The sequence below is a fragment of the Anabrus simplex genome, chromosome 13 (assembly GCF_040414725.1).
Source record: "Anabrus simplex isolate iqAnaSimp1 chromosome 13, ASM4041472v1, whole genome shotgun sequence".
NCBI classification, from domain to species: Eukaryota; Metazoa; Arthropoda; class Insecta; order Orthoptera; family Tettigoniidae; genus Anabrus; species Anabrus simplex.
In genome coordinates, this window is record NC_090277.1 from 2354687 (window position 1) to 2369635 (window position 14949).

Here is a 14949-nt window from a genome sequence, read left to right on the forward strand (position 1 = left end):
CTAGGCGTTTTGTTTAATTTCGCTCCTGCATAAGCAACAAGCTTATAATCTATGCCAACAGATTGTAATGATATGTTGCCAAACCGACATTTCATATTACATGTTTATACAATGATATGTTCGACTGCTAGTGTTTTAAATATAAGCAATGTATTTTTTATTTCACTTTCACATGGGCTACATGTTTGTAACCCATTCCAACAGATTCAAATAGTATGATTACGAACAGAAATTTCAAATTATATGTTTGTCAGATAATTGGTTCGACAGCTATGGGCTTAAATGAAACCAATGCATTTCTTATGGGACTAGGCATTCTGTTTAATTTCACTTTCCACATGAGGTACATGCTTACAACCCATGCCAAAATCTCAAATAGTACATTTCCGAACCGAAATTTCACGTTACATATTTATCTGATAATTTGTTCGACTGATAGGGGCTTAAATGTAACAAATCTATTTGTTACGGCATTAGGCGTTCTGTTTTATTTCGCTCCTGCATGAGCTACAGGCTTATAACCTGTGCCAACAGACTGAAATGATATGTTTCCAACCGATATTTCAAGTTACATGTTTCTGCGATAATTTGTTCAACTGCTAGGGGATTAAATGTAAGCAATGTATTTTTTATAGCGCTATGCGAACTGTTTATTTCACTTTCCGCATGAACTACATGCTTATAATTCATGCCAACAGATTCAAATAGTATATTTCCGAATTGAAATTTCAAGTTACATGTTTATCCGATAATTTGTTCCACTGCTAGGGGCTAAAAGGTAAACAATGTATTTCTTACGCGACCAGGCGTTCTGTTAATTTCATTTCCTACAGGACCTAATTGCTTATAATCCAAATCGAAATTACAAAATTGCAAAAGGATTCAAATAGTATATTTAGGAATCTAAATTTCAAGTTACATGTATATCGATAATTTTTTCGACTTCTAGGGGCTTATATGTAACCAATGTATCCCTTATACCACTAGGCGTTCTGTTTAATTTCGCTCATGCATCAGCTATAAGCTTATTACCTATGCCAACAGACTGTATTAATATGCTTCCGAACCGGTATTTCATGTTTATGCGATAATTTGTTCGACGGCTAGGGGATTAAATGTAAGCAATGCATTTCTTATAGCGCTACGAGAACTGTTCATTTCATTTTCTGCATGAGCTACATGCTTATAACACAAGCTAACAGATTCACATGGTATATTTACAAACCAAAATTACAACGTACATGATTATGCGATAATTTGTTTGACTGCTAGGGGTTAAATGTAACCAATGTATTTCTTATGGCACTAGGCGTTCTGTTTAATTTCGCTCCTGCATAAGCAACAAGCTTATAACCTATGCCAACAGGTTGTAATGATATGTTTCTGAACCGACATTTCATGTTACATGTTTATACGATGATATGTTCGACTGCTAGTGGTTTAAATGTAAGCAATTTATTTTTTATTTCACTTTCACGTGAGCTACATGTTTGTAACCCATGCCAACAGATTCAAATAGTATATTTCTGAACCGAAATTTCAAGTTACATGTTTATCCGATAATTTGTTCGTCTGCTAGGGGCTTAAATGTAACCAATGCATTTTTTATATCACTACGCTAACTGTTTATTTCAACTCCTGCATGAGCTACATGCTTATAACCCATGCCGCATGATTTAAATGGTATATTTCCGAACCGAAATTTCAAGTTACATGTTTATCTGATAATTTTTTCGACTGCTAGGGGCTTAAATGCAACCAATTTAATTTCTTATGGCACTAAACGTTCTGTCTAATTTTGCTCATGAATAAGCTATAAGCTTATAACCTATGCCAACAGATTGAAATGATATATTTATGAACCGATATTTGATGTTACATGTTTATACGATAATATATTCGACTGCTAGTGACCTAAATGAAAGCAATACATTGCTTACTTGACTTTCCCCATGAGCTACATACTTATAACCCATGCCAACAAATTTAAATAGTATATCCCCTAACCTAAATTTCAAGTTACACGTTTATCCAATAATTTGTTTGACTGCTAAGGGCTTAAATGTAAAAAATGTATTTCTTATAGCACTAGGCATTCTGATAAGAGCCCATGTAAAGCCGCCATCTTGAGCAATCACTCATAGTTGTCATATTTCTCTATAAGAGAGCATGTATAGCCACTATCTTGTACAATCGCCCATGGCCAGCATCATTCTCCATAAGAAGCCGTGCAAAGCCACCATTTTGTGCAAACGCCCATGGCCGTCATCTTTCTCCATAAGAGCCAATGTATAGCCGCCATCTTCTACAATCGCCCATGGCCCACATCTTTCTCTATAAGACGCCATGTATAGCCGCCATCTTGCACTATCACCCATGGCCGGCATTGTTTTCCATTAGAAGCCGTGTACAGGCGATATCTTGCATAATCGCCATGGCCGTCTCCTTACATACTGGTCTATGACTTAAAATAGCGTCGGGAAGGGCATCTAGCCGTTAAACTCCATCCTGTAAAGTTAGGCCCCTCCAAGATAGCAGCTGTGAGGTTAGGCTTGCTCTCTTGGGCGTTAAAGTGAGCTTAGACCCCTCAAGATAGCGACTGTGAAGTTAGAGTCACTCTCTTAGGCAAAATCCGCAAATCGACATTGCACACCGACTATACTAGGGGGTCAATGAACTTGCACTGCTACACTACTAGATCTCGGGTGCTGACTCAGCAAAAAAGTGCTGACTCAGCGATTTAGAATCTGCTTTGCCCCACTACTCAGCTCAAACCATTTTCATTGATCTGGTTGGACCTCTTGTTCGCTCACTGCATGGTAATACCTACATTTTCACCTTACTATAGGTGGGCCGGCACAAGGTTGCACTTGACGGTTGTAAGTCGTGTTGGCACCACTACAAAAATGAAATGAAGAATGTCACCCGTCAATCAGAATCACCAATCTACTACTTTTTATGTCGGACATAGTTACGCATTTTATTCATGTTAATTCATATTTATTTCCGCATAGTGCTTATAATCTTTTATTTGCTTACACAAATATGAGCATTTAAAAATATGTTATCAGGTTTAAGCGAGCCACAAAATAAATACGAACTATTTTCAGTTGATTGTTGTTGGCAATATGGGTAGTATAGTGGTGCCATCTATAACTAGCTTGACTACTGTATTGAAGTGTTGCCGTTTTGTCTGTCGCCGCTAGCACATGGTCAGGTGTGATTTGCGCGTTTATGAAAGTTTTGTTTTCCTTGTGAGATAATTGTGAAATTATATTTTAACGAATGCAGTGCGATGTATCGGAAACGACAACATAGTCATGAAGCGCGAAGTGATAATTCTTTGCGCCGCGGAGTGTCCCTTTATAGTCAGGCATTAGAATCAGTGCGGAGAACTCGTGAGTTTTACGAGAGGGAGAGGAAATTTTACGCTTGTATAGTCGTCTCTCTGTTCCTGCAGGCTCGTTGGAATTAATTGAAATAAATAAATGAATGAATGAATGAATGAACGTATATGTCAAACATTAGGGCTTTCAGAGCTACTGTTATTCAGGGAGGTGTTCGCCCCCGAGAACAGAAGTAAACAGGGACTGGAGTAAAAGCAATAGCGGAAACGGGGCTGATAGTCTGGACTCGTTTCACAGCACTTCGGGAAATAAACGACTTAAGCTATCTCCTATAACAGGAATTAATTATTTCCAGGCTGATGCAATACGAAGACACGGTACGATTATTACAGCTCAAAGTCCCTTCCGTCACTGTTATGGACAATGCACCTTACCGCTCTGTAATAATGGACAAGACCCCTACTTAGAGCGCCCGTAAAGAACTGTTAGTGGAATGGCTGCAGTAAAGAAATATCGCAGCGCACATGTGTATGACTAAATAAGTCGACGAGGTAGGGAAGGAACAAGGGCACGAGGTTATTAGGTTGCTGCCATACCACTGTCACTTCAACCTCATTGAGTTGGTACGGTACAGGGTGAAGTAAAACATTACGTACGCACTATTAATAATAACAAGTCCTGTACAATTACCGAAGTGGACGGACTGTTCCAGGAGATTATTGCTCGAATGGATGCGGCTTTGTGGATGAGGAAAGTTAGCCATGTCGCAACATTCATTAACTCGGCAATGGCAATACATGGCATCATCAGTAACTGTCAGGAATTGATTTTCTGCCTAGGCGATGATGACAATGACAACGAAGGCGACAGTAGTGATGGCAATGATCTGGAGGGTATCGAGCCTCTACCTTTGTGAATCAGGTATGAAAATAAGGTTTCTGAATTTTCGTAAATTTTATAGATTTTACTTGAAACCTTTTGTGTTAGCACCGGTGTATATTATTCTAACATTTATTGGTGTATTTAAAGTGAGATTTTTATCGGCCGATTTCTTCCGTATTTTCTAACATCGCAATAATAAGAACTTCATAGTATATTTATCTCATATGATTTTGTGTGATGAATAATCGGTGAGCTGAAAGATCAATTTTTGTCGGCAGATTTCATTTGTATTGTGTATCATCGCGATGACTTTAAAAACATTTCTCCCATGTTTTTAAAAACACATGTGTTGTGCAATCAGCTGTTGTTGCGGCGGCAACATCGCTTCGTGCGCCATTGCAGTGTGACCAAAATTGTGCGCAGCTGTCATGTGCAACCTTACGCCGGCCCACCTATAAGTGGTTTCTCTAAGCTATTGCTTCTTCATCCTTTACGTAAAATTTCTACCCACATTATTATTAATCTTCTCTCTACTACCGTATTTCCCCTTCTTGGACTACCTTTCAATTTGGTCTCGGATAACGCCTCCATTTAAACTTCTCCGTATTATCCCAGGCAAACAACGTTGAATGTTATCATCGTTCCCTTAATATTTCTCTTTCTATTTTCCATAAATCCTACCATAAACTTTGGGGTGTAAATCTATCTGCTCTCACCTTTTCTTTCTTCTCTAGCATTAATTGTGCTACTCGCCAAACTCCTGCTAAACTGTTTTTTGGCCCAGATCGTCTTCTCCTTTATCTCTAAATTGGGACCTTCACACCCTCTTTGAATCTGATGATTCTAACTCCATTTAATCTCTTTGGATTGAAGTCCTTTCGCATCTTCGCTCTGCTCAGCTTATTTCTTAGAAAGCACATGACTGTCATCATGTATCTTCTACTTTTAAATTGGGTGTCATGGTCCTTCTTCATAATCACCCACAAAGCTTTTCCACAGAACGGTTTTCTGCTAAGTTAGCTCCTCGTTGGATAGGCCCCTTTAGCATTATTTGTCTGCCTAACCGTACTAACTCCCTTTCACAACCCCCTTCTAATTTTCATGATGTTAAACGTGTTCATCTTTCTCAACTTGGGAAATTTCAGTTCCCTAATCCGGTTACCTAATCTGTTTCCCTTTCCCCCTCCTTTTTTAAATTTTTGTTTGTTTTCCATTCTGGGGAAAGATTTTCTTCCCGGGATAGTTGCCCTGCCCCATGAATAATTTCTAGTTCTCTTTCCTGTGTTTTTCTTCTACCAAAAGTTTAGTATTTACTTTTCTGGCTCACCATGTTCCCTCCACCACTTCGGTTCGTCACGGGCTCATAGCCTTTGTACTTTGCCTCATGGAATTTAATTTTTCAGACACTCTTTTATCGTTACTTTTTTATATATCTATGCAACATAATCTGTTCTCTATATTTTACATATATTATACTGTATTTGTACTTGTTTGTACAGTATTATCACTGAAATTTTGAAACTCCTCCCTTTCATTTGTATCTCCTTGTTTCTTGGACCGGTCCAGTTTTCTCCTACTTCCTCCATTTGTTCCATTTTGTTCACTTTACATTTCTTCCTTTTTTCTTCCCCCCTATTGTTTTGGGCACATCATCTCTCTTGTCCATCTGCTTTCTCCTTCCAGTTTGATCTTCGCTCTTCCAAGTTTGCACCTTTGAGAAAACAAGCGATCATCGCTGCACTTTCATCCATGCTTCCCTGTTTGCTGGCACGTGGGAATATTATAATGAACTCCACTACATGTTCTGCATGTAATCCCACCTTCGGCCGCCGTATTTTGATGATGATGATACTTGTTGTTTAAAAGGGGCCTAACATCGAAGGTCATCGGTCCCTATCCACCGTATTTTCTTCGACTGCTTCGCTGCCATCGTCTCTCTACACTGCCGCGTCCGCCTGCTGCCTTCAACATGTGACCATGACGTCATGTCCTTCTGATGTTGCAACATTCGCCGCCTATTACCATGCGTGCTGTACACATGATTGTGATGTGGCGCATCTCTAACATGCTGGCATTTTATTCTTACAAACTTCTAGACTTTTCCTTGCTCCTATATATTCACGGGCTCCACCACTCTCAATTTGAGTCTGTTCTCGCATCGGAGTGCTGCAGCACCGTACATCTGCGTAACATCTGCTGTGTCCTTGGTGATCAAGAACTATGAACTTATTACTTCATCTTTATATTCATTAGGCTATCTAGCCTTCACTGGTCTTTATTCTTGCCACATTACGCCAGTGTTTACATTACGCAAACAGACTCCACTCATTTCTATGTTAAATATGGATTTTACCCAGGACTATGAGAACTGATATCTGCATAGTTATACAGTCTTTTTGAAGTGTATTACTATTCCATGCATCTGAGACTTATACGACATACTACCCCAGCGAAGGGAATCTTTCCCACAGTTTATCCTTATATCCATTTCCCTGTCCCCTCTTTGTTTTTATTCTTATCCTACATTAGGGTTCATTCAATTTCACCATATTGTACTGTTCAAGTTTCTAATTTTCATTTTGACATATATATATTCCTTAATATTGTAAAATGTGGCATCTCCTTGCTTGCTTCTCGAGATTTTTCCTTTTACTATTCATAGGCAATACTCATATTGGGTGTCCTGTATCTTACACAGTTGTTAAAATATATCCTCTTGTTGATTGATAATATATATTTATTGCCTTGTTTATATTGATTTTCATTTTCTTGCCCTTTTCACTCCCTCTGGGTGATTCTTATTTACTTGCTGCGCGCTCCCTTTCTATAGACTCTGCGTTTCTATGTTATCACCGTTTATACATATAATGACTAAATGCTTATCTTCCGCTTTGCGTTGCTTAGTGACGTGCCAAATATTCTTACGTGGTGCTCACCCTTTGTAATATTTGCTATTTACACTACTATCTCGGCCCATTTTGAGTTTGGTGTGCAGTCCATTTCCTAGTTTGGCACTGGACCATTACAAGATAGATTCAAGTGCCTACTTCACACCAGGTTGATTCTCTGGACTGGTCTGAAGAATGCCAAACAGCAAGGTCATGCCAACCAGACACCCCAAGGAAACAACTATTACAATATGGAGAAAAGAACTGGGATGGTAATATTAATTACCATTTTACTGGCTCAGATACCGAGTGATGCCAAATAGGTGGCCTGCTGATCGCTAGAGCTATAGGCTGATTTATTTTAATTTTGTGGAATTTTCTCATGAGCCACAATCAAACCAACAGGTTCAGACCTTGAGTGAAATACAGGAGACAGAATTCGAGAATGATCTGAATGGACCTGTGATCGCACTGAACCCAATATACTGGGATATCGATGACTTCATTCCACCTCTTGTCTGCAGAGGGAGCTACTGAACACATAAATAGCAAATTCCAATTTGTCGAGGGTTAGGGGTGTAAAATCTAATTAAGCTAAAGAGTACTTACTTGTCGTCTTCTTTGAAACCATCGACCGACTGTCCAACTGTTTGTTCATCTATGCATATTTCATCCTTAATATCAGTGGAAGGCTGTAAGCAACAAATATGCAAAATAAAGTAAGAAATGTAGAGTAAACAAATAACTTTTTTTTTTGCTAGTTGTTTACGTCACACCGACACAGGTCTTATGGCGATGATGGGACAGGAAAGGGCTAGGAGTGGGAAGGAAGCGGCCGTGGCCTTAATTAAGGTACAGCCCCAGCATTTGCCTGGTGTGAAAATGGGAAACCACGGAAAACCATCTTCAAGGCTGCCGACAGTGGGGTTCGAACCTACTATCTCCTGAATACTGGATACTGGCCGCACTTAAGCGACTGCAGCTATCGAGCTCGGTAAACAAATGACTAGAGTAAAAGTTTATAAATAGACATGACATAGCTGACACAATAAACTGCATAGTTGCACAATAAAATATCAATTTATTCTCCCAATGTAAAAAGGAAACAAACAAACAACGGTCAAGTCAAAATGATATGAAGAACAGGAACATGAAAAGGAACTCATAATGGGATAAAGAGGACAGCACTGGGAAAGAGATCAAACGGAGAAGAAAAACATGAAGGATAACAATAATCTCTGAACTTTTTCTTCTCTTCCTACAACTCCCTGTCATCATATTCATCCTATTATGTGTTTTTAAATGACAGGTCAGTTGTTTGTTTGTCGTGTTCCCACAGATGACTCTGACATACATTGGATCAGTTCTTGGACTTTTCATAGACTCTCAACAATCTGTAGGCTTTATCGATATAGACTTACAACATTTACATTCAGAATTTGAAGAGCAATGCTGGGCAAGTTTTCTACAGATAGCAAGTACAATGCATTCCCGGAAGCCCCAGAATTGATTCTCGGATAAGTCAGAGATTTTTACCAGAATCTGACAGCTAGTTGATGGTCCAGTCACGCTATATGAGAACAATGAAGGTGTTAATTGACAGAGAGGTAGAGCCCTTACTCTTAAATTCAAGAATAATGGCCAAGTTAATTTGTTGTGCTCATCACTCATCAACTCATCAGGCTGAGCAGAGGAGGCTGTAGAGTGACGGGATTTGGTTTGGTCTTAAAAGGACTACGCAGTATGTTTTCTAGGCATGAGCAGTAGTAGCGGCAATTAGGGGGTTGGAGGGGGGCAGTCACTATCCCCACTTTGTGGAGAAAAAATTAATTTTTATTCCATTTTAGCCAACAGAAACTGGGAATTATTTAAAAAACTATTTGTATAAACCCTGTTGTTTTTCAGCTAATTCTTTCCTTTAATTCATTCAATTATTAAGAAAACTACTCGGTGATAATACGAAGAAAATGTCGTTCTTCGCAGCCCACCGAATTGTACAGCGTTACAGCAAGTAGTGAAGACCTGCGGAGCGAAGTGTAACATGTTCTGTGACGAAGGGTAGCAGGGGTATATTTTTGCCAAGGTCGCATGCTTGTTGTGCGCATTTGACACTGTGGCAATCTCACTCAATATGTCTGTGTAGTTCTACCTGGTGTCTTTTACCTTGTAAGTGTGTAGTCATACACTAAATTACTTTTAAATTGTATCATCAGGCCGTACTTCTATTTAATTGTAATACATACGTAACTATTGTTCATCTGGTGGAAGTTTTACTGTATAGTATGATTATTACCGCACTTAAGTTAGTTCACTGTCACTCTGAGTGGTGTCCTTTAAAAGTAGGAAAGATCATAATAAGACAATAAAGTTGGAATTCAAGAGGATAAATTGGGGCAAATATTTGTTTATAGGAAGGGGAGTTTAGGATTGGAATAACTTACCAAGGGAGATGTTCAATAAATTTCCAATTTCTTTGAAATCATGTAAGAAAAGGCTAGGAGAAAAAAAAGATAGAGAATCTGCCACCTGGGCAAAAGCCCTAAATGCAGATCAGTAGTGACTGATTGATTGATTTATTGTTTGATCGATTGAACCTTTACATCTCTATTGAAATTCACTCAGAAAGCAACAAAAGTCATTTTATAGCAATTTTTTCATTGTTGATGTCTAACCCTCCCCCAGGCTATATACATTGGAAACAGGTCTTTCGGTTTCCATACATTTTGCACTCCCCACTTTTAATTCCCAATCGCTGCTACTGATGAGCAGAACAGCCTAACATATTAAAAATTTTCATTCAACTGACGTAGCCTACATTTGACTTTGTATGCAATGTTAGATAAATGTTAACTCTCAATTCTTTGAAAGTGAGAAACCGTACACTTTGCTTCCTCACAAGTGTACTTCCCACTGTTCTAACAAAGGTGAAAATATTCAATTTAGTTAACTGTCATTGAGTATTTCATCAATAGAGCAGTATTCCAATGAATACATCAATCTAAAGCTCACTAATGAAAGTTGAAGGATCATAACAAACATCGTATAGTTTGAAAGTAACAACCAGCAAAAGAGAAGAACTCCCATTTTCTTGTGTAGCAAATGCTACAAAAAGAAATCAAGGATCCAAAGTACATGGGTAACACCGGCCTGGAAAATCTCAAGGCTCAATTCTTCTCAGATGAGTCTCTTCAGAATCAGTTGCATCTATGGATATGCCACGTAGCACATGCAGAATTATATTGACTTAATGTAAAATTTTATACCGGAAAGGCAACTCCATTTGTTCACAACAACAAAGCTTTAAACAACAATCTATATTAACTTCATGAGAATAAATATGATTGAAGGAGGCGATTCTCCAGATATATCCATAAAATATTTTCAATGGACTGGTCATATGATGATTAAGTAGGCCACAAGCAGATGAAAACAGAAATTATGTTCAATTAGGTCTAGAAAATGAAGGCAAACTGAAGTATGGGAGATAAGATCGTTGGAACTTTAACAGTGAAAACACTGATTCAGAGATGCCATAAAATGGAATCTAATAATGTCAGTGACAGCACACGTTAGTTGCATACCTACCGTATCACACGCATGCAAACTGGCATAATGAACACAGCCTCGGGGTGGCTGGCAATCTAGGACAGTGTTGTCACGATGTTTTTAAAACAGGAACAACGAAATTGGACGATGTTTGAACGTGCCAGATATCGTACAGCACGACAGTGTCCTCAAGGTCTTCGAGAAGCTTGCAGCGAAACTGCATAGCCTTACAGACAGTGGCACAGTGGGTAAAAGCTTCCAACGAGGAACGTCAATAAGTGGCAGAGGTCATCCTGGTGTTAGTGAAGGAGAAGTATTAACGGACACTGGTCGACGTCATATGATATGTGAGCTGGCCCCAGACACTGGGTTAGCAAATATGACTGTGCTTTATATTAGAAGAAACATCTGGGCATGAGAAAAACGGCATCAAAATGGGTTCAGCAAGATTAAATGGAAATTCAGAAATGATTATGGTATGATGGTGCTCGTAACAATTTGGAGTGCTGTCAGTGCTGGATGAGTACAAACCACAGCTGAAATGTTGATCAAAATAGCATCATTACAAAGATTGAGAGTTCATCAGAAGTTATTGTTATACTCAGGTATGACTGTGATGTTTTTATCTTAATGCACTATGTTTCTCCACAGCCACATACAGTGCAAACTTGGCTGATTTGTTCAGTTGATGGGGCTGGGAATTGCTGTACCATATCCTATAATCCACAGATTTAAGTCGTTGTGACTTTGACTTCATTCACAAAAAGGAACCACTTCGGGGCCTTTGCTCTATAACTGTTTCAGAGATGGTCAGGCAGTAAACTGCTCGAAGCAGGAAGCTACCCTACTTGCACATAGTCCAAGTGAGGATCTCTCCTCTAACGGGTTATCGACCACCGGTGAATTGTATAGTCCTAGCCTCCTGAGCACAAGGAGGGCCATGACTCAGAATATGTCCGAGATGCCAACTCCCATTCCATAGCAACTGGTATCCCGATTCTCAGGACCATTTACTAGGCCACTCAGCCGTTGCCCATGGTTCACGAACAAGGAATTGACTACAGTAACCCACAAACATGAACCATTAACATATTAATCAACATAAACAAGCCTGTCCAGTGCAGTTATTAAACAGACTGTATTTAAGCCAAACATGGTCATACTGTATTACACCTTCCTCCATATCATCCAGACTTGAATCCCATTAAGCTGATATGGGTATGTGTCAAGAATGGCATTTATGAACATAATGTGATGTTCAGAATGGAAGCATTACTATAATTTATGGTGACCAAATTGCTTCCATTACAAATGAGGACTGCAAGTAAAATTTGTGAGCATTTAAAGACATTTGAAGATCTATAATTTCAGGTGAAAGTTTATTGGACCACGGTAAACATAAATGTGGGAAGTGAAAAGGACTGAAATAGTGACAGTGACAGAAGCAATACTGAAACCGCAAGAGGAAGTGATAATAAAACCATAGACACTGCCAGCGGAAGTGAAATGGGCATGGATACAGAATATGATGAAACAGTGGGAAGGGCATTCTCTAAGAGATTTACTATGCCTAGCAATAGTAACAGTGAATGATCCATAGTCTTCTATCAAGTGATTAACGTACAGAGTTATGTGTAATGTGCATTTGTGTGTGTAATTATTGGAAGGATTTGTGAAGGTTTTCTTAACAGGAATACTAAAATTTACAATAAGATTGTATGTTTTATAAGGCATGCATTATACAGTATCCTCACTTATACACTCCTATGTATGCTCGAACCTAGTCCTCATCACATTCCACTATAGCCCTCTTCCTGTCCTGCACTTAAATGAGTATTCTCCACAATTAGCATAAGCTGTACCCAAAGATTGTGACTTTGTCCCCAACACAACCAAAGCAAAGTAAAAATGAATCCAACATGGCCTGAAATCTTTCCGATGTACAACATACAGGCAGACTGGGTAAGAAATATGGTATATCTAGGGAGTAACATAGGACCATTGTGCTGAAATCAAATGCTGGATAGAGAAAGCAGACTCCATCTTCATTAGCAGGTGGCAACTGCTATCATGAAAAAATCTCAAAATAAAGCTCAAAAAGAGAATAACAAAGTGCTGTGTCTTCTCCACCCTACTAAAGAGTGTAGAATCCTAGAGATTTTATTACCCACAGAAAAGAGAATCCAAAATTTTAAGATCTGGATATATAAAACAGCAAATTGTATAATTCCTGTGGGTTATTTTCATGTCATGAAAACAGAGTTAGGTCTTCTGCTGACAAAAGGAGTAGAAAGGAAGCAGCCATGGCCTTAATTAAGGTACAGCCCATGCATATTACTGATATGAAAATGGGAAACCACAAAAACCATCTTCAGGGCTGCCGACAGTGGGGTAACCAACACAATGAGCTGTTGACCTCAGCTTATTAGGACAATTAACTCAAGAGGCTGAAATACATGTATCACATTATGAGGACTCCTAAAAAGGACAGTCTGTTACAAGTAATATTTTTAGGAAAAAATTTAGGCAAAAGGATTCACAGAAGAAGACGATCATTTTGGATCAATATTTTGAAGAAATTGGTTGGAGCTCTTTGACACATGACAAAAGGGAGATAGACATACTCATGGCCTAAATCTGGTTAGGATAAGGTACCAGTAACAGTGAAGAAACCAGCCACCAGATGCCATGCATTGGAGGGACTTTGAACAGTAATAGCTGCTATATATTACCTAGCATAAAATTATGAACTATATGAAGAAAATATAAAAGTTGTTCCAAAATATTGGAAACATCTTTCCGAGGATCCTCAAAATGTGTGCTTTACAACGAGGAGTTGCTCAATGATGTCTATTCAGCAGTTTGTTACAATTTCCATTACCAGAAAAATGTCATGAAAATATTAGATTACTTCAAATGTGTTCACCTGTGTTTCTCTTGGCTCTGCCAACTCTGATTTTGGTTCTTCTTTCAAATGCATCTCTTCTGATATAATTTTGTAGTTGTCCTGTGGAAAAGTTAATATATTAGGCAAATTTTTCAGACACATCCGGAAATGTAGTTATATACAAGTAAGCTTAACAATTCAACATTTCCTAGTAAATGAGACAGTTTCAGTTTCAAATCTTCATTATCATTTGTAAGAAAATATCCATGTCAATTATCCATAAAAGCATGACAACTAAGGGACCTTCAGGAGTGGAGGAATGTCCTGTTTGAATGCTCAGAGATATTTTTGAAGAGTAAAACAATTATACAATATAAAACCTTCTAAAATAATACTGAATGATCAGGAAAATATAGACATATTTACAAATAATCTGCTCACTATAAACAAACCAATTCTGAAATATTGAGAACTTCACCATTTATCACTGTTATCTTTCACATCCTGTACCAGCAAATACAACTCAGGAGTAAATATGTATCTTCCATATTCCCTCTTGTATATGAAGTGCTCAGCCTGAAGATAGGGAGGATCCTCAACAGATTTACCATCAGCTGTTATAGAGAGCTAGGTGTCACTGAGGAGGCAAACTATGGAAATGAAGAGTAAAGTAGTTTTCATTGCTTTCCTCATCCAGCTAGACAGTGCTGTTACATACCAGTCTCTCACATTCACTGAACTGCACACACAGATCACCTATAAGAACGTCAATTTCATGCCTTTTCCTATAGGATCTGGCTCTATTATGAATGGTGTTACACATACTGCTCATATCTCAGTCACTTTCATATCTTAAGAGTCAAGGATGAGACCGAGACCCAAAATACATGAGACAAACTAGTTCTGGCAGAATCCAGAAGACAACAGGCATTGAGCACAAAGAATCTCATCAGTGATGGATTAGGGCAGGCCACCTCATATGAAATTTGGAAAGGAAGTCATCAAGGACATAGGCCCTAAACAACATGAAACATACAAACCATTATTCCTTATCTGCAATATCATAAGGGCCTATATGCCTGACATCAGTGCTCCTTGTGAAGGCATGAGTAGGCCTACATATGGTCAGATGACAGGGATACTGCAATTTGTTCCACGTTGCACCGACACAGATTGGTCTTTTGGCAACGATGGGATAGGAAAGGCCTAGGAGTGGAAAGGAAGTGACCGTGGCCTTAATTAAGGTACAGCCTGGCGTGAAAACAGGAAACCATAGAAAACCATCTTCAGGGCTTCCAACAGTAGGTTTGGCCCACTACTTCCCGAATACTAGCTCACAGCTGTATGACCCTAACCGCATGGCAAGTTGCTCAATACAGATATATTGTGCAATGTGACT

General features: G+C 38.8%; 1 protein-coding gene across 1 annotated transcript in view; it reads right to left on the reverse strand.

The window, feature by feature from the left end:
• LOC136884838 (uncharacterized) overlaps positions 1-14949 on the reverse strand; it is an 82169-nt gene that overhangs the window by 38578 nt on the left and 28642 nt on the right. Inside the window, exons 3-4 of the mRNA XM_068230151.1 lie at positions 13590-13670; positions 7727-7809 (exon numbers count right to left, since the gene is read on the reverse strand). Coding sequence (XP_068086252.1) covers positions 7727-7809; positions 13590-13670 — 164 coding nt within the window. The remainder of the gene's footprint in view (positions 1-7726; positions 7810-13589; positions 13671-14949) is intronic.